This window comes from Stenella coeruleoalba (genome assembly GCF_951394435.1).
Source record: "Stenella coeruleoalba genome assembly, chromosome: 7".
NCBI lineage: Eukaryota > Metazoa > Chordata > Mammalia > Artiodactyla > Delphinidae > Stenella > Stenella coeruleoalba.
Genome location: NC_137153.1, coordinates 103,279,660 through 103,300,051, shown reverse-complemented (window position 1 = coordinate 103,300,051; position 20,392 = coordinate 103,279,660). Strand labels below are relative to the sequence as shown.

Genomic DNA, 20,392 nt, shown 5'->3' with positions numbered 1-20,392 from the left:
CATCTTGAAGACTCAGCCCCCCGGCCTGCAAGATGGTCAGCCCTGTCCCACCCACCTGACAACCCACCTGCCCAGCTCCCCCTGGGCTGAGGAAGAGGTGAGGTATTTGTAATCCAGCCTCTGGTAAACTCGAATGCGTCATCACACGCTGGTTCGGTACCAACAGTGGGAATCCATAACAACCTCTAGGAAGAGTCTGCAGAAGGACCTTGGAGGCCTCTTTACAGGGTTTACCTTCTCCAAAGTCAGGAGGTTCCTGCACAGGTTTGACCTGCATCCTTCCTACTGCACTTGACAACAGCCTGTATTCTTTTCTAGAAGATGCGTGCTCTCGGAGTGTGCCAACAGGGAAAGACCCCTTGAGATCCAACACCCTCTTCTCATGAGGCTGAGCATCTTCTCACCCTGCCTTCTGATATTCACCTGGGAATCCACCCACAAATAGTCACCTCGGCGGGCAAGGAGGACGGAGGCAGGGAGAGCAGGATTCCAGGGTTGCCGGCAGACCTGGGGCAGCTCCGGCTCAAGTCTGGGACCGTGGGGATCACAGCCCTAGCTCACAGCATCACCACCAAGAAGAACCTTCATCTGCTTTGTCCTCAGTTTCCCCATTTGAAAACCACTTTGCTCCCTGTTCCCCATAGGCTGAGAAGTGGAAAGAGCCTGAGGTCAAAACTGAACCATGTGAGAAGCCCTGTCCCAACCCGGATGGGCATGTGGCCTCGGACAAGTCCCAGTTATCCCGAAGCCACACACCGAGGGAGCTGGAGCCAAGGCTGGACCTTTCCAGCTCTAAGCTTTAGGGTCTGCCCGCCTGACTCACTACACAAGACCAGCCTTGGCAGGCCTGGCCAGAGGCCATGAGAGAAGCTGTGAGCAGGGGCTGGTCTTGCCAGGCATTCCAGCAGGCTTGATAGTGAAGCCACAGGGTGCCGGACAAGAGGATTTGCTGCGGCGTCTTCCTAGGCCCCACGAGAGACCCTTGGCTGAAAGACATGGCTCGGTCCCCAGCTGTGCGTGTCACTGCACTGTGCCCCAGACGAGCTGGGATAGCCCGGGAGAAACCCCTTCAACTCCAGCCAACTGTGTAACATCTTATATCTGGTCCCCTCCTCAGGAAACCACAACACATTTCACTTTCCAGCGGGTGATGTGAGATGAGAGCTGCGGTCTAAGCTTTCCTTCAGAGGCTGAAGATGTGAGCACAGAGAGGAGACGGGTGATGTGGAGAGCGCCCTGCACGAACAAGCAAGGGTCCTCGGTTCAAGTCCTGATTCTGCCACCCATGTGCTGTGTGACCTTGGGCAAGTTACTGGCCTCTCCAAGATACGGCTGCTTGTCTGTCTGATGAGGAAGTTGGGCCACATCGTCACTAATGTTCCTGCAGCTCTGATGTGCTCTGACCTCTGCTGTCTTTCTCAGCTCCCATCAGCAAAAGACTCCCACACACCTTCCTTCCCAGCCTGACACTGAGCAGGCCGTGTGCATGGGCCTAAGGTTTTGCTTGCTGGAGAGAAATGGACTCCAGCAAAATCATCACCAGGCCTGCCAGAAATGAGGCCAGCTGGGGTCTGGCATGAGGGAATTCAGCTCATTCTCCTGCCATTTCCTCTTGTTAATAAGTGCCTAGAAATCGCCTGGCCCAAAGCTTCGACAACAGGAAAACCCATTCACAAGGAGCCCCCAACCCCATCAGGCAGATCAAGGGCTCAGGAGCACATAACAGGGGGATGACCCTAAAGTCTGCTCAAGCAGCGTGTGGGCCAAGGGCACAGCAGACTAGGCGGCCAGGCAAAGGCACAGACGAAGCCCTAGGGACTCAGTGATATGAAGTATATTCCATACAAATTAAATCACATCCGACGCAGACCTTGCCCATTTGCTGGCCATGTCGGCTGGACCAGAGTCAAGGAGACTTTCACAGCCCTCAGGGGTATTGCGTGGCCATGGGGCTGTTTGGCAGAATGGGGTCGGTTTCTCGCACTCACGCCTGACACCCCATTGCCAGGGAACACCCATCATGGAGGGCAGGGTGGAATCTTAGGAAGTTAAAGACACAAGGCACGGAGCAAAGAAGCAGAAATGAGCTGTAAGTTAGGGGGGTTGAAGTCTGGCAAGTCCTCAGAGGGTCTCTGGGCAAATGGCTTTGAAGCCTCGGCTTCCTCGTGTGGAAAATAGGTATAATCAATCTTACCTCAAAGAATCAGTGGGAGAACCACATGTGGTTCAAATACCATGAAGGTAAAAGGGCCTCAGTAAGTGTTGCCTTTTTTTTTTCTGGTCTGTTTTGGCTGTAGTGCTGTCCCTAGTGCCACACCCTGGGACAGGAGGTAGCAGCTCGGGCTGCTGCATTCTAACCCAGCTCTGACTCTCAGAAGCACAAGGCCTTGGCCAAGTCATTCATCCCCTGACCCTCAGTCTCCTCATCTGTAAAGTGGCAATGCCAGGCCCTCTGTGGGGCTCCCAGAATGGAGTCTGAGCAAATCCCCCATGGGTAGCATTGGAGGCAGGCCTGGGTGATGGGACAGGGCCCCACTGAGATATTCTAAGTAAGTCAACTGCTCCCACTCTGCAACTTAAACTTTGGAAAAACAGATCCAGAGAGGTAAAGCCACTGGCTCAAAGTCACACAGACCAGAGAGATCCTCGGCCACCCAAACAACTACGAATGGAAACAGTGAATGCCACTATTATATTGAGTTCTTACTACTTACCAAGCACAATGACCCCACGAGCTAGAAGCTATTATCCTCATTTTTCATATGGGAAAACTGCAGTTCAGAGCCAGCAACGCTCCTACCCCAGGGCCTTTGCACCCACTGTTCCCTCAACCTGGAATGCTCTTCCCCAGAGAGCCACATGGCTCCCATTCTCACCTTTTTCAGGTTTCTCAAGAAGAGAGGAGGACTTCCTGGGCCAACTTATCCAACATCCCATACCCCAAGTACTCACGGTCCCCCTACCCTACTCCATCTTAACACTCAGCACCACCCGACGTTCAACCACTCACCCTCCATTCCCCCATTCAGTCACTGTCTGTCTGTCTGTCTGCCCCTGAGAATGGGAATTTCGTCTTGTTCCCTGCTCAGCACCGAGCACAGTGCCTGGTCCATGGCACACACTCAGCTTCAGTGAATGAATGAATGAGTTTCCTTGCCAAAGGTCTCCTGGCTTGAGGAAGAGATCCAGAGGCCAAGCCAGCCCTCACAATTTGCTGGGTGACCTTGGGCAAGTCCTTGCCTTGAAGCCAGAAGCATCAGGTGCTGCTCCTTGTCTACATCTAAGTGTCAGATATCAGCCCTCAGGCACAGGGGGGCTGTCAGCCACGGACTGTCCTAGGTACCCCCTCTGTCAGCTCCTTGAGGCCAGGACCTGGATCTTGCTTTTCTCTGAATCCCCCACTTGGCCCCCAGAGGACCCAGATCCCTAGACTACAACAGGTAAGGTGCCCATGAACACGCATGCCAACCCTAGAATCACAGACAACCCCCTCTGGGCCACCCTGGGTGCTCCTGGCTCCCTCCCAGCTGCCTCTCACCGTCTAACCTCCTCCCTCGCCATCCCTTCTCCATCAACCACAAGCAAAGGGACGCCCAGACCCGGAGCTGAGGATGGTTCCAAGCCTAGGAGTTGAACTGCAGGGCGGCAGCAGAGAGCCTTAAGCCACCAGCATGGGCCGGGCCAGAAAGAAAGATGCCTCAGTTACAGTCCTGGGTCTCCTTCAGCCTGACCTGGTGGATCGGGGTTCCTGCTCAGCCCCTCTTGTGGTCATGCCTCCTGTGGGTCTACCCAACACCCCACTGCTCTCTGACCTTGTGTGTACACGAGTAAAACAGGTGACACCAGGACAACACGGAGCCGGAGTGTTCTCTGACACAGGAGCGCAGATACCCAGTCTAGACCCCGTCTAGAGCAGGCCCCCCAGCAAGGACACTCATGGCCCAGACGACCCCCGCCCCCAGACAGAACTACATTGCAGGGCAATTGCTGGATGCACAGAGAGGCTGCATCCCAGAGCGGCCCAGTGTCCACGGGAGCCCCAGCCCCAGTCACTGTTCTGGCAGCAGGACACAAGGCCCAGACAGCCCCCCACGCACACCCACACACTCAAAGCAGAGCAAGGGCAGAGCAGAGAGAAGCGAAGAATGCCCAGGCCGCGGGTGGACGGGGCCGCGTGGCCAGTGGGAGGTCAGGTTCACCCATAGAATCTGCGTAATAGACACGGAAAATCTTTACCGGCCTACCCATCTTGCCCCTCTTGCCAGGAATGCCGGGTAGACCCTGTAGGGGGAAACAGGGAAGAAGTCAAGACAGGATTCCAGCGGGAGACAAGCAGTGTTGCCCCAAACCAGCCCCTCTTTCACCCACAAGAGGACGTCACAGAGGGCCTGGCGTCTGGTCCACAAACACAGCAGGCTCCAGTTATCTGCACACCAGATGGGCGGTCCTCAGAGGCTATAGAGTCGGGGCCCGCGTGGACGTGAGCTGGGAGGATTCCTAAGGAAAGCAGCCAGTGCCCTGGTATTCAGCAGACACTCGATAAATGCTCCTTCTGTTTCCCTAAGATCCTCTTTACCCAGCTTGTTGATGAGATTATTGAGTTCCCAAATACGGGCTCAGGCGGGGAGGGAACAGAGAGGAAGGTCCAGAGGCCTGTGGGAGCAAAGGCAGCCACAGACACACATAAACAGATGAGCGTGGTGTGTTCCGGAAAGCTCTACAAAACTGGTGCCTGGCGGGATCTGGCCCACGGGCCGTAGCTTGTAGGCACTTGATCGGAAATAGGAAATGAGCCCGTTTCTCACTTTCTGAAAGCCCTTCAGAAGCTCCCCACGGTCTCAGAACAGAGTCCCTCTCCTGACCTTGGCCCCTGAGTGCCGTATAACTGCTCCCAGGTGCCCCCCGCAGCCTGTCTCGCCCCATTCCTGCCTCACACTCAGCGCTTTGACCGTGCTGTTAAACTCGCCAAGTCAGCATATGTCCTGGACTTTGCACATGCTGTTCCCTGTGTCAGGAAGGCGTTTGCCTTGACTTGTCCCTTTATCCAACTCCGGGGCACCTCCTCCAGGAGGCATTCCGTGACTTTTCCAGACTGGCACCTGGCAGACGGGGTGGCCGGGTGGGAGGTAAACAAAGAAAGCATACTCACTCGCTCTCCATCGGACCCTGGCAGGCCGAAGAGCCCTGGGAGTCCAATGTAGCCCTAGGAAAGAGCAGAGGGGAGGTCAGAGGGGCCGAGTGGCGGGGTATGGCGGGCCCGGCCCGGCCCAGCCCCCCTCGCTGCCCTCTGGCGCCCGGCTCCTCTTCCTCGCTGGAGGCATTGGCGGCTCCGGCAGCTCCTCGATGACATAGGCCTTGAGGCAAGTGTATATGCCCATGGACTGCATGGTGCTGGCTTCCACGATGTAGTCCAAAGGCACATACCCTCACGCCAGGGAAGGGCGCGGGCGCTCGCAGGGGGAGGCCCGCCCCGCGCCGGGGGCTCTGGGACCTGCGGGAAGGAAGCTCTCTGCCGGGTTAGATGCTAGGGTGGCGCCAAGCCCTACCCACACCCAGGGACGCTGGCGGGCGCTCTCGGCTTCTGCAGTGCCTCCTTCTAGGCCTCGAAGGCTCCCCATGGACATGGGGCTCGAATCCACCCTTGGGCCCCTGAGTGCGTCCGGTGGTGACAGCAGCTGTCACCCAGGCATGCTGGTATCCCGCAAGCATGTGTGCCACTGTACTCAACCCTCCCGAGGACCCTGCCGACTGCCCACCCTCCCCCTCACTAAGCAAGGGAAACTACGGCTCTGGAGAGAAAGCGGCACAACTAGTGAGGAGTGGAGTCCAGCTTTTCCGCCTCCAGCCTTTATCCACCCGGTGCCCTCCGCCAGGCAGGCCCTTCTCAGCCCCACGACTGCACAGCGAACGCTTTCAAGCCCAGCTCTGAGGCTCTCTCCTCTGGCCAGCATCCCTGACGCCCCAAACCAGAAGTCACCTCCTCCCTCCACCCCAGCGCCATATTTGCACCTCAGTTAACAGATGTACCACTTCCTGTTCTGTCTCTTCATTAGTGGTGTCCACATTTCATGGCCTCATTAGCCTGGGAGCTTCTCAAGAGCAGGGGCCTAGCCCAGGGTGCCTATCCCTAACCGTACTCTCTAGATGTTTGTGAAATGACTTACTCAGAGCTATAACAAAAGCTAACATTGACTGAGCACAAACTATGTGCCAGGCCCACTTCTCAGTGCTCTGCAAACATTAGTGCATTTACTGCGCCCTCATCACACCCTCAGGAGGTAGGAATTATTAGCCTCCTGTAGAGGTGAGACCATTTAGGCCCAGAGAGGTGAAGTGATGTGCCCAGGGTCACACAGCTGGAATGCAGCAGAATGTGGTATTTGAATCCAAGTGATCTGACTCCCAGTCCGGCTCCTAACCACTTTGCTACATTATCTCCCACAAACAAGCAACCATCGCAGGCTCACAACCATTTCTCCTTCTCTAGAAGTTCAAGAGGTCATAGGGCCTCCTTCTCAGCATCATCTTAACAAGTGACATTTACCGATCCTTCCAAGAAGGGTTTATATCCCAGATTTGCAGGTGACAGACTTGGAGAGGTCCAGTGATGTGCCCAGGCTCCCATGACGGGTTAATGGCAGAGCAGGTCTCAAAGGCAGTCACCCTGCCCCCAAGTCTGCGCTCTGCCTACTTCATAAACATGAGGCCGGTGGGGGCACAGTTGGGAGGGCAGTCTGAGTGGCCCCGGCTCACCCAGGCTGCTCAGGACCCTGTGACCCTGGAGACGGGTGTGCTGGGGCCAGACCAGCAATCTCCCCACATGTGGCCTCAGGATGCCACAGCATGGCATACTGCAAGCAGCCCCAGATGTCATTAGCCTGTCTCGCTCCTCCTGTCCTCCTGGCAGATCAGAGACCTGGGGCTGAACTGGGAAGACCTTCTCCCTGGGCTCAGGAGGCCCCTCTGGGGCCATAGCTTGTGGGAACAGCTGGATAAAGGAAAGGAGGCAGGCCCAGCATCCTAGGACAGGAGCCTCCTCGGGCGCTGCCTTTCACCACCCCTACCCCACCCCATCATCATCATCATCATCATCATCATCAACGTCACCATCATGATGTCCTGGGGAACTTCCCCACCTCCCAGTCGGTTTCCTAACAGCCGCCCATCAGTTCCAGGGATTCGGGCGGAGACTGCAGCCATAAATAGCTTTGGCTCAGGCGCGGAGGACGCGTCACACTTGACCTGGCCTGACGCAGGACTGTGTGACCCACTTGCTGAGCGTTCTTGGAGAGGCAGAGAGCCCAGCCCTCAAAGTACCTGGGTCCTCATCCCATCCCCACCTTAGGCGTGCTGTGGGAACTGGGGCTGTCGGATCCCCACCGTGAACCCAGTTTCCTTGTATATAGAAGAGAGAATTCCAGCAGATCATTTCTTAGTCTTCCAAACTCCATTTACCCCCATTCATTTCGCCCAAACCTTCTCTGCTGCCCCACAGCCCACCCAGGAGGCCCCATCTGGTGGCCCCTCCTCAGCACTATTTGCTTCCAAATTCCTGGTATCCCCATAACCATGCCAGAGGTTGGAATGGACATCACTCCCATTGAAAAGATGGGCAAACTGAGGCTGCTAGCTACTCAGGGTTTGTTCCAGGGGCCTTGATGGAGGGGGAGAGCAGATGTTCCTTCAGCCTCCAGGCCCAGGCAATGTTCACCCATCGGGCAGCACTGCCCTCCCAAAAGGGTGGTCCACCCCGTCCTCAGGTGAGAGCAGGAGAGAGGCCTCTGAGGCTTCCAGTGACGGACAAACTGGCCCAGGCTTTAGTTCCCTAGCGCTTGGGATGTGCTGGGGGACACGGCAAGCAAATGCCTGATTATAGCAGCCAGACCATGGCTGAGCCCCCAGCAGACCTTTGCTGCCCAATTACTTGGCCATGGGGACCAAGCTGGCTTAAGGGTTCCCTACCACATGGCCATCCTGCTGCCCCTCTGCGGTCCAGGGAGTGCTCAGGTGGGAGGCCTCGACCCCAACCCCCCCAGCAGACCCTGGGTGGAGGCTTTGCAACCCTGATCTCCCGCCAGGCCCACTGGAGGGACAGCTAATGCCCACCGGGCTCCAGCCGGGTAGCGCTTGCCAAGTCCCACTTACCCGGCTGCCTTTGGGGCCAGGGTTTCCTACAGGTCCAGGTAACCCCTGAAACACAAAAGACAGAGGGGCAAGGACATATGGAGACGTGCTACCTGCTGCCAACAACCCAGGGCAAGTCCTGTCTCCTTTGGCCCTCAGCTGCCCCTTCTGTAGAATGGGAGTGGGGTTACATTCGTGGTCTTCAAACTGAGCCCCCAGCTACCCCAGGGTCCCAGGGAGGTGGCTCAGGGGGAGCCTCTGGAGCCCCACCCCCAGAGCCCCAGAACTCCTCTTTCTTCTGTTTCTTCCTGGCATCCTTGCCCTGTTGCCTTCAGAGAAGGTTCCTCGGTACAGCCCCCTGGAACAGCCCTTTCTTCAGGGCCCACCCAGCAGGTGTAGCTGCTTGGCCCCCAGCCTGCCACCTCCCTCTGCCTGGGGGCACCCGTGGCCAGCTCCACACCACCACGGCCACAGAGCTTCCAGAAGCCATATACTGCACCTGCCTGCCAGGGTAACCTTTGGCCCCTGGGCTGCCCTCGGGTCCCGGCTGCCCCTGCAAAGGAACAAGAGAAACGTAAGGAAAGGAGAGACCCTGCCCAGCTCCAGATCTGGGGGGTTGGGGGGGACCAGGGCTTACAATGGACAAAGAGAAGGGCAGGAATGTGAGATGAAATGGGAGGAAGGGGAGGCCATCGGCCTGCTGGGCCCCCAAGCCCACCCCTCTGAGAAACCGGTCAGACCAGCTTGGAGGGACAAAACCTTCTGTGCTCGAAGCCCAGGAATAAGGCCCAGAGGAGGCCTGGCTGGCTGGCTCTCCCATGCTGGCAGCAGCTGCTGCTTGACTTGGGCCGGGGCAGCCAAAATTCCTGCAAACCCCGTGGCGGCGTGTATAATATCCCCTAACATCGCCCGGAACAGGCCAGCTATTCATGGCTCTAACTGGAGTCGAGTGGCTCATGCCAACACCGGGCCGGCATGGACTCCAGCCCTTTCAGGCGGCAGATGTGGCTGGCTGAGAGGTGGGGTAGAGTGGGGGCCCCAGCAGGATGGGAGGCAGAACCTCCTGGCTCTGGAGCTCACTCATGGAGCTGGGCCCAGGGAGGAGGCCAGGGACAGGCAGGGGCTGGAGTGAGGGAGGGCAAGCAGGGTGGGGCAGAGGCTGCAGCCCTCACCTGTTCTCCGGGGTGCCCCGCCGGTCCAGGATAGCCCTTGTGTCCCTGTTGCGGGGGGAAGAGACTGAATCAGGCTGGGAAGACACATCTGGGCCCATGGATCGCAGAGGCCCAGCCTCCCCGCCTGCCTTTTCAGCACTGCATGCACTGTGGCGGGGACGTGTTCAATAAATACTCCCAGAACGGATATATGCACATCGGGGTCCCTGTGGTTCCCTCTCCGCCACCAATGGTTCTTAGACCAGAAGACGCTGGGGGTTGATCACTCCTTGGGCAGGGTTTGGGAGCTAAATTAGGATACGGCAACTGCGAGAGGGTGATGCTGTATCAAACCATTCTTTCCAAATCCAGAGCGAAGGTGGGAACGTCTGAAGCAGGGGTGGAGGGATGTCTTAGTGGATGGGTAGACTGATTAGGACCTTAAGGTCTGGGTTATGCTCAACCACCACGCGATGCTGGGACCTTCTGTCGGGACCTCCTCATTAACCCCCTAACGGAAATGATCTCGCACACATCGACCAAATGTATGAATGAAAATAGCTGCCTTCCTTCTTCCCACTGGTCCCAGCAAGGATTCCAGGGGCAAAGAGGCCACTCAATGGTTGAGAAAGACTCTGGCAACATTCCAGTACTGACCGTGACCCTCTGTCACCCTGGTCCAATTCCCATGGTCCCCAAAGCCAGGTCTCCAGATCAAGAGAGTCAGAACGAGTGTGTGCCTTCAGGTGGTGCTGGGATGACCACCTGGGCCATTTCATAGGAGTTAGGAGCTCTCTGAAGGGAAACCCTGGACTTCAAGCTTCCATCAGCTTAGGGCTGTTATGAAATAAGATGGAGCAGGGGCTTCCATTTCAGACAGGGTGGAGGAGACGGGGTGATCTCCGTTAGACCCCCTCTCAAGGGGAGTCCTACACTTGACCTAGACACGGTCTCTGACTTACTGTGCAAATCTGGATGGGTTACTGTCCTTCTCTGGACCTCAGATGAGGGAGTTAGAACTCCAAGTCCCCTTCAGCTCTGGTGTTCTGGAACTCAAGAGTTCTAGGGCTCCTCCAGGAGTTGATAAATGAGACTCTAGACTACACACACACACACACACACACGCACACACGCGCGCACACACACACACACACACACACACACACACACACACACACACACACGATGCCTGTGGGCCCCCTCTACGCACTGCTGTTTACATGGGATTACACCAGGGACTTCCCTGGTGGTTAAGCGGTTAAGAATCCGCCTGCCAATACAGGGGACTCGGGTTCGATCCCTGGTCTGGGAAGATCCCACATGCCGCAGAGCAGCTAAGCCCGTGAGCCACAACTACTGAGCCTGCACGCCGCAACTACTGAAGCCCGCATGCCTAGAGCCGGTGCTCCGCAACAAGAGAAGCCACCACGATGAGAAGCCTGCGCATGACAATGAAGAGTAGCCCCCGCTCGCCCCAACTAGAGAAAGCCCGCACGCAGCAACGAAGACCCAATGCAGCCAAAAATAAATAAACAAACAAATAAATAACATGGGATTACACCTTTATGACGTCCTCTAGCCCTTACAACAGCCAGATCAGGTGTGGGGAAAGGGGGTTAAGGGTTATCATCTCCATTTTACAGAGGAGAAAACTGAGTCTCGGAGAATGGAAGCCACTTGCCCCAAATCCCATTGCTAAGGAGCAGCAGGCTTACGCCCACCATTGGGTCCTTCTGACACCTGAGGCCACATGGAGAGCCTTGCAGTCCCCTGCCCTCAGGCATGTACAGTTCATGCATGTCCACAGATACCCACAGGCACACACACTCGGCACCCCCGCAAACCCCCAGAAAGCAGCGCTCTTAATCATAAACAGCAGCGCTGGTCTGATCCAAGAGGTTTGGGGAATTTACAAGCATTCTTTCTGCACCTACTCACGCCTCGAGACAGCCCAGCATTATGATTGCATCTCAAACCTGGGGCCCATGAGATTGACGCATTACGGCTGGCTGAGACTCTTCTACCCGGGGGCGTGTTCTTTTCCCCAGTGGGCAAATGGAGGCACAGGCCACAGCCAGCAGCCAGCATGCAGAGTGGTTAAGATCTCTTGTTTCAAATTAATCTGGATCCCTATCCTGCTTCACTACTGGCTGGCTGTATACCTGGGGCCACTGATGTCACCTCTTTGAGCTTTGGTTTCTGCTTGTAAAATGGGGCTCTAAGGGTCGGTGTACAGATTACATGGTATAATGTGTGAAGCACTTAGCACCGTATCTGGCAATGAATTCAAGGCCCCGTAAAGGCTAGCTGCTGTTGGTACCGTGATCTTTATATTTCATTCATTCATTCAACAAACATTTACTGAAATTTTATGCTCCAGCACCATTCTAGGCATTGGATGAACAAGAAGACAACATCCTTTGCCTTAACAGAATTTACAGTCTAATTAAGTAGATATAAAGACAAATAAATATAAAAGGGTAATGTCTCAGGGATTTGCTTACATGGGTGTAGAGTTTCAGTTTTGCAAGATGAAAAAGTTCTGGAGATGGATTGCACAACAATGTGAATATACTTAACACTAATGAACTGCACACGAACACGGTTCAGATAGTAAATTGCATGTGATGTGTTTTTTTACCATCACTGAAAATAAAATTTTAAAAAGAGATAATGTGTGGCAACGACTAGCTCTACAAAGAAAAGTGAGCAGAGTTGGAGGACAGAGAATGACAGTGTTGGGGAGGGTGGTGACTGCAGGCGGTCAGGCAGGGGAGGCTACTCTGTGTGAGGGAGCTGGACACAGGGCGGACTCTCCGGGGAAAAGCATTCCAGGCAGAGGGAACAGCAGGTGCAGAAGCCCTGAGGCAAGAATGCTCTCAAGGAATAATGAGACCCGTGTGACGAGAGCAGAACGAGTGAGCGGTAAGGGGCAGAGGGGCGGTGTGGTCAGAGAAGAAGCAGGAAGCCAGAGCATGCCAGGCAGTAAGATGATAGGAAACCACAGGAGGGTTTTGAGCAGGGATGTGTCATGGACAGGACGCATATAATGGCCATCACTATCCTTTCTCCACTTGAAGCCTGCAGATGAGGAAGAACAAGCAAAGCCTTTTCCCATGAAGAGCTGGGCGGAGCCTTGAGCTCTAGGCTGTGTGACTCAGCCCAGGTGACTGCCCTCTCTGAGCCTCTCTCTGCCATCCTCTGCCTGCCTCAGTGCCATAATGGAGCCAATGCAATAATGGAGCAAGGATCCCAAGAGAAGCGTGAAAGGGGTCCGGGGAGCCCTTGAGCATCACCTGCTCCTTTGGCTTCCTGTGCAGCCACAAAGAAGCCTGCTAGAAACCAGCGCTTTAGCCAGTGAAATCCCAGAAGGAGATTTCAAGTAAATCCTTTACTCAGGGTATAGCTAAAAGGAAACAAATGACCTTCGGGGACATGGACAGTGACCTGCCCTGTGCCTGGCCCGGCACTAAAGCCTTAAATACATCAACTCGTCAACAACTTGCAATCACCCGAGAGGTAGGAATTGCCATGCCCATTTGCCAGATGAGGAAACTGAGGCTCAGAGAGGCGGAGACTCCCCTGAGGCCACACAGCTTCCCAGAGGAAGCCAGCTGTGAATCCTCGTGTCCTCAACCACCAAATCGTGGATGAGACACACTGTTGAGGCCCAAGGCCCCCCTAGAAGAGCCACAGGGCCACCTAGGCGAGGACCACCTTACAGACCACACGCCACCAGGTCTCAGCTTATGGATCACAGCAGCATCGTGAACTCCGGAGTATCTACCTGACTTGGAAGGAGCCTAAGCTGTCAATTTGACAACCTCCTTTCTCACTGGATAGAATGAGAAACTGCGGCTCAGAGAAGGGAAGGGACTTACCCACGGCTACTTAGCAAGTTATGGCCAAGCCCAGACCGTCCCGCACGACTCCAGACCCATTGGACTGTGCTTTGTCTAGAAGGCCACGATTCCTAGGTCCTTCCCAAACCATGAACCCTGAAGGGCCTTGAACACTGCCTTGAACCCCTGTTCCTCTTAGCAGACTGGGAGCCGCTGAGACTGAGCACAGCCAAGGCATGGGGCGGTGGGGGGAGGTTCATATGTTCCCTGGAGGCACCTTAACAGTGTTTACCAAGCTGGGGCTATAGCCAAGTAGCTTCAAATGACAGGACTTGGAAGAATCTAAACCATCACCTTCTACAGGGCCCTGGGTAATTACGGGGCGGACACTGACCACAAGGTAGACAGACCCACGGGCAGTGATTTCCCCGTGGGTGATAAGTGCCTGACTGGGACTAGGGGAGAGCAGATGCTTCAGGGGAGCTCCAGGGACCACGCAATCTGCGAGGGGCCTCTGGCTGCCGGGCAGGCGGGTCCCCACAGCACCCATGTTTATAATAGAACTCGGGCTGTATTTTGGTTTGGGAGCCAGATTAATCACTGCTTACAACGCACAAGGCGAAACCAGACATCACCTCACTGTTGCTGCAGACAGTCTCCCCATCGGCTGAGATGCTATTTGGGCCTTGGGCAGGGAGAGGAGGGGGGTCCTGTCCTTGCCTGGGGGTCCTGAGGACCAACGTACACCTAGACCTCAGCTGATCCCCCCTGCAAGCTGCTCTTGCAGGCTCCACCTCGGCCTGCACGAGGTCCCGGCTTCTCTCGCAGCAGAATGGAGCTCACCAGACTCGCTCAGCACTCCGTGAGGCTTCCCACTGGACTTCTCTACCACCCTGGCAGCCCCTAGGCCACACTGGGCAGTCAGCAGGACCGAGAGCCCCATTCAACAGAGAGGGTCAGGAGGAAGAAACACACACCAAGAAACAGAGTGAGGCGTACTCGCCAAGTCCCTGCTCCTCTCTGGACCTCAGTTTCCCCAGCTGGCCTCTCAAAGCATCCTGTTGGCTCAAAAATTATAGGATTCTGAAATGTGATGTGTGGCTTGTCCAGAAGCACGGTCCTTCACAGTATAGCTAGGCATCTGACGCCAAACTCTACTTAGTGGGTACCTGAGACAGGTCAGGGCAGGAAGGTACAGTTTCGGTATGGCTCATTCATTCATCTGGTTATTCATGCATTCGAAGGTTTGCTGAGCCCCCACCAATGAGCCAGACCCTATCTGAGCACTGAGAATACACTGATAAACAAAGCAAACTCACTCCCTACCTTCTAGAACGGGATGTGGCCATTAAACACATATGAAGTGGAACAAAGGAGCACTGAGTGCTAGGAGAGAGCAGACCGCCAAGCAGGGGAGGCGGCACGGTGAGCTGAGGCTTGAAGGAGAAGCCACGTTGGAGAACAGAGGGACAGAGGAGCTCAGAAATGGAGAGGGTATGGACCCCAGAAACCCAGAGCAGCTCAGCAGAGGAGCCCAGAGAAGGTTCTCAGTAGGGGCGCTACATCCAGGTAGAACTGGCAGTTCTGCAGAAAGGCAGGAGATCGCTTCAGGCAGCGTCAATCACACTCCCTGCAAAAATTCCCAGATGACCCCCTCTGCCCTCCCATTTTAGCACAGATCTCACAGACAGTGGCCAACTCAGATGGCATGTGGAGGGCTCGTGGGCAGGGTGAGGGTTGCAGGAGGGAGCCAGGAGGAAGTTTCAACTTGAGTACCAACTTCATTCCATTAGTCATGTCTAATGTGTTATGTGTTAAGAATGTGATAAGAAAGATTCTGAGACTGAATTAGGCTTGGCAAGAAAGAGCGATTAGTGATGTCTGAGGAGGCAGGGGAAGCAGGGAGGTGAGGGACGACGGAGCAGATGTCTGTGGCCAGCACTGTGCTAAGCCCCGCATGAGGAAATAAAGAAGAGGTCCTCCTCTGTGCACTTGCTCTCGTCTGACAAATGTGCCAAGGACACCAGTGAGTTGTCAGCTGGCCAGAAAGTGCAGAGTCCTAAAGAGGCTGAGAAAATGGGCTGGTGTGAGGAGGGAGGTATGAATTCTGCCTGGAGGTGCTGGGGAGATGCTCTTGGAAAAGATGGCCTTCGAGAATGGAATCAAGGGACAGATCCATGAAGATGAGTGGTCTGAGCATGCCAGGAGAGGGCCCAGCGGGAGCAAATGCAGGGAGGCAGGAAGGCCCAGGGCACACAGGATTGGATGGAGTGAGGGGTTCTATACAGCAGAGTTTCTTGGCCTCGGCACCGCTGACACCTTGGGCTGGATAAGGTTCTGCTCTGGGTGGAGCATCTGTCCCACGCATTGTAAGGTCTTTAACAACATTTCTAGCTTTACCCATTGGAAGCTAGTAGCGCCCCCTCTCATTTGTGATGACCAAAAATGTGTCCAGACATTGTTAACTCTTCCCTGGGGGGCAGCTGAGAAGCGCTGCTCTATAGAGAGAAGGCAGGAGGGTTAGATTAGGGGCAGCATGGGATTCTGCCCTCACAAGGTACAAATAGGGTTCTGGTAGCCTTCTGGGTTAGTGGAGGGTGGTTAACTGGTAACTAAGCAAGATGAGTGATGGGACCAGGCGGGCAAGACCTTCTGCAGCACTGCTTCTTCATGTTCATCGTGATCACACATTCATTCATTCATTCATTCAACAAATACGTACGCAGCATCTACCCCGTGCCAGCCCTGTGCTGGGTGCCGAGGACAGAGCATCTTATTTAACCCTCCCAACCACTGCATGAAGCAACTGAGGCCACTTGCCCAAGCTCACACAGCAGGAGAGGGACACAGCTGGGATTCCATCCAGGCGTGTCTGACCTGGTCTGTGCACCTGCTCCCCCATCTGGAATCAGCTCAGCAAAGTCCCTTAGCAAGCATCGCAGGCAGATGCAGAGAAAGAAGCCTTCTCAGGCGGGGAGGCTCTTTTCCACTTGATGGGCCCACTTTATTTAAGAAGCTGTTTCAATCAGTGTTGGGGAAAGGGAAAGGGACGAAGGGTCAGGAGACCTGAGTTCAAATCCCAGCTCTGCCATTTAGTGACCCCGACAGCTATTAATCCAGTGGCTCTCAGCCTTGGCTGCACATGAGAATCTACTGCCTGGGTCCCACTCAGACCAACTGAACCAGAACCCCTGTGGGGAGGTGGGCAAGCTCCCCCGCTGATTCTCACGCACAGCGGGGCTGTGAACTGGGGCTGTAGACTTCACTCTCCGTGAGCCCCCAGTGATCTCACTGGCGTTTAACACCAGTGTCAGCACACGGCCAGGTACCTTGGTATATCTTTGTGAAATGACTGGAAGAGTGAATGAATGAATGAGACCTATTTGGGCCTCAGTTTTCTCAGCTGTAAGATGGGCATAATACTGCCTAACTCCCAGAGGTTACTGTTAGGAAACAATGTGATGAGGGACAGTAAACCTTCCTATCACGCTGGTCAGTATGGGAAACTCCCAACCCAAACTCCCTTTCTTCTGCCTACTTTTCTCCATGGCCCTTTTCATCTTCTAACACACCTCGTATTTTTACTGTTTTTATTGTCTGTCTCCCCACACGAGACTGCAAGCTTTGAGGAGACAGGGATTTTCGTCTATGTGTCAGCTCAGAGGTCTGCACAGTGCCTGACACACAATAGTCATTCAATCTGTTATGTTGAATAAATGAATGAATAGGGTTACTGGGGTCACTCTGAGGTGACACCAAAATTCAATGTGCTGATGAGCAAAGGGGACACAGACCTCGCCTCTCACCCACCAATGTTCCTTCTCGCTCAAGGCCCCCCCACATGAGATGAGGCAGAAAAACCACCCAACAGGATCAGGGCAAAGTGGCTACTGTTGTCACCAAAGACACTTGTGGGAGGAGAGACTGCTGACGAACAGTGACAACTCCAGGCCCGGCTGCCGCCCCATTGGTCCTCCTCCCTGACCCCCACCTCTAGTCAGGGGTCCCTGCCTTAGGACCTGAGCACCCCATGCTCTGCCCACCATCCTCTGTGAGCAGGTGACACTGGCCTGCCACACGCCAAACTCCTCCATGTTTGCCTAGGCCGGGGCCAGAGGGCCTTGGTGGAAATGGCTTTGCCAGATAGCTTTCCTATCACGTGGAAGCTCTTCCTTAATTTAGAAAAGATGTCTCTCCCTGTTCAGGTGAGCTGGTTCCCCTGAGTTGGGGGATCTCGGCCTCCCTGGACATTTGCTGAGAGCAGGAAGGCCTGGAACCCCAGGCAGGAGCTGGTCCAGTCTGTTCTTCCCTCTCCCGCCTCCTCTGCTGGACTGCTACCCCCGTACACAGCCCACCACCGTACACTGGTACACAGCCCACCACCGTACACTGGTACAGAGACCACCACTGGCTGCTTTATGAGCCATGACTGGAAGGAGACTTTTCCACTCACACCTCCACACCTCATCCATCAGAAAATGCTGGAGCCCAGAGGGGAAGTGAGTGGGGAGAGGGAGTCCCTCTGCGTTCTCTGAGGCAGAAGAAACCACATTTCCCCAGCTCAGGTAGCCACGGACTCCTGTCTGGGTCTCGCTTCTTCAGGTCTGCAGTGTGGCCTGCTCTGGCCACGGAGGGTGGAAGAGAAGCGGAAGGGGAGGGGGGGAGTGATGTTCCAAGTCCCCTTGTGCCACAGGGACCCTCAGAGCACAAGCAGGATGGAGCCAGGAGAAGCCACAGCTGCCCAGATGAGGACCAGATGGCCGAGAAAGACGGCAGCTGTGGCCACAGCTGGGAGTCAGGGTAGAAGCTTAAGACGTGGCCCTAGGCCAATGTATCTACGGAAAACCCATCAGCAATGGGGTATTTTCCTGCAAAAAGCAATTGACCCTGGCCCTGCACTGTCCTCCCCCGTTTCCTGAACACCTACTATGCGCAAGCCCTGTGCTAGGCTCTGTAGGGAGAGTGATGAACCAGATTCACACATCCTTGTTGGTGAAGCTGGTCTCGGGGCTGAAATAACTCAGCTAAGATAGCCTATGGGTCCTTGAGCAGAGTAGGGTCTCCTAGACCGAAGGTCAGGGTTCCAAGAGGGCTTCCTGGACACAACTAGAGTTGAGTCTGAAGGATGGAACACCCTGGCTGGGAAGCCAGAGAGGAATCTAGGGGCACTACAAGCCAGAGACCCACCACCTAGGAAAATGGCAGACCTTCCCCCAAAGGCAACTAGAGGTAACTCCCCCTGCCTGACTGAAGCAGTGATGGGGTGGGGGCAGATGACAACAGCTCAGAACGTACAGAGAACTCACTGCCTCTATAGAACACTGGCCTGCGGTATATCAGAGGGATGATATTAGACCCAGAGAGGTCAGACTTGCCCCAGGTCACACAGTGAGGAAATGGTGGAGCCGCGGGTAGACTCCAGATTCAACCGACCCCAGAGCCCACTCTCTGAACGTCCACGCTCCAGGCCTGGCTCCTGGTTTACAGCCCCAGGGGGCTCATGGTCATTCCAGATGGGAGGAGGCTCAGGTTCAGAGAGGGGATGCGTCGGGCCCCCGCCATCCCGCCCATGGGAGGAGGAGCTGGGCCAGTGGGGGCTCCCGGCTCTGACAGTATTCCCTCCACCAGCACGAGCACCCCTAGGATGGCCTCCCTGGAGCAGCTGGGCCCTGAGAGGAAGGGTCACTTCTTGTCACACCTCCTTAACCATGGTGGCGGGACCTCCTCCAAGCCAAGGTGCTTCGCACCCTCTGGCAAGCACGGACCCTCGGAAACCTCTCTCACCTCCGGCCACCAGCCCCCTGCTGAGGGAGCTGGGGAGAGGCAGGTGGGCAGGCGGGCGGCACACAGCACTCCTGCATGAAGACCCCGCTTGCTAGGAAGCCCACCAGGCAAGGCAAAGCATCGACACAAGGTATACCTTTCGTCCAAGAGGTCCTGGATTCCCAGAGAGCCCAGGCAAGCCCTCGTCGCCCTGAAAAACACAGACAAGGGGGTGAGGTGGGGGAACGGGAGCGGACACTCATTAAATTGCAAGTGTGGCCTCCCACGGCCAGTTGTTTGCAAACAGCATTCATGGAGGCTTAGAGGACTCAGAGGAGACTCAAGGCCTCTGAGCGGGCTGAGGGCAGCTGGGCGGGCAGGGTACCCAGCCCCTCCCCACTTAACTCAGTCACTCCATTTAATCTGTTTTATATGTTGGACTTTGGCAAAAGGTACCATTTGGGGAATGGGTTCCGCTGTTAAAACCATGTTTGAAAACCATCGCCCTGAAGGACATGCAGCCCTGAAGGACATGCAGCCCGTTCCAATCAGGAATCCGTCTCTGCATTCCTGACACCCTCCTTCTCACCCTTGCTGGGCATGGCGGCTACCCAGTAGGGGGCATTCCTGCCACCACCATGAGACCCAGAAGCAGACAACGTAGGAGCAGGAGAGAAGCCCGGGCCCTGCATGTCGTCAGGCCCGGCTGCAGAGCCTGCTCTGCATCGGAGCAGCTGCGTGGCCTCCAGCAAGCCGCCCGCAGCTGCAGCTTCTGCTTTCTCCTGGGCAAGCTAGGCCTAGCTGCCTGGCCTAGAAGCTTCCAGCGAGGATCCAATGGGGGTGCATGTGGATGTTTACGCCCAGTAAGACTTTGCTGAGTGAAAGAACTTCCCATGAAGATGTGCGTGAACGAGCCACCTGTGCCTCAGAGGAATCAGCCGGAGCCGCCACCTCTGAGGACCCACGCGCTGGAGGCTGGGCTGAGAAGCAGTGTTCTGCCTGTCAGGAGGGCTCTTGGATTGCGTCCAGAAGGAAGCCAGACAGACTCGAGGATTCCTTCCAGCGTACGGATGTCCGGGACATTGGATGACCTTACTTGGAGTTTTGGGTTCCCCTGCTCCGGCCGGTCCTGCACTCCCTCCAAGCCCCTTGTTTAATTTACAGGGTGGACGCTTCAGGGATGGATGAAGTCCTTTGGCCTAAGCGTTCTCTCTTCCATGGGAGATCCTTCTGGTCTCAGCCCTTCAGAGTTAGGGAGCCCTGAGTCTCCAGCCCGTTGCCTTCCCACGTCCTGGAAGTTCACAGACCTGTCTGCTCGTACTAACAACCTCAGAGGGGCCTTCGAATGTCTGTTGGAAGCTTCCTGGGCATGTGCTACCAAGAAGCTTCTGGATGTCGAGGGTCACCTAACAGGCCCTACAGAAAACCCACTCAGGGCGTTAGGCAAAAGGACATTCACCGAAGGTATGTCCACAGGCAACATTTTTTGTCGGCTTTATTGGTTGCACACCG

General features: G+C 55.5%; 1 protein-coding gene across 3 annotated transcripts in view; it reads right to left on the bottom strand.

Annotated features, from left to right (window-relative positions):
* COL27A1 (collagen type XXVII alpha 1 chain) overlaps positions 1-20,392 on the bottom strand; it is a 143,756-nt gene that overhangs the window by 87,718 nt on the left and 35,646 nt on the right. For all 3 annotated transcript variants that reach the window (XM_079926902.1, XM_079926904.1, XM_079926903.1), the window contains exons 7-12: positions 19,038-19,091; positions 9,297-9,341; positions 8,624-8,677; positions 8,146-8,190; positions 5,150-5,203; positions 4,237-4,281 (exon numbers count right to left, since the gene is read on the bottom strand). In XM_079926902.1, coding sequence (XP_079783028.1) covers positions 4,237-4,281; positions 5,150-5,203; positions 8,146-8,190; positions 8,624-8,677; positions 9,297-9,341; positions 19,038-19,091 — 297 coding nt within the window. The remainder of the gene's footprint in view (positions 1-4,236; positions 4,282-5,149; positions 5,204-8,145; positions 8,191-8,623; positions 8,678-9,296; positions 9,342-19,037; positions 19,092-20,392) is intronic.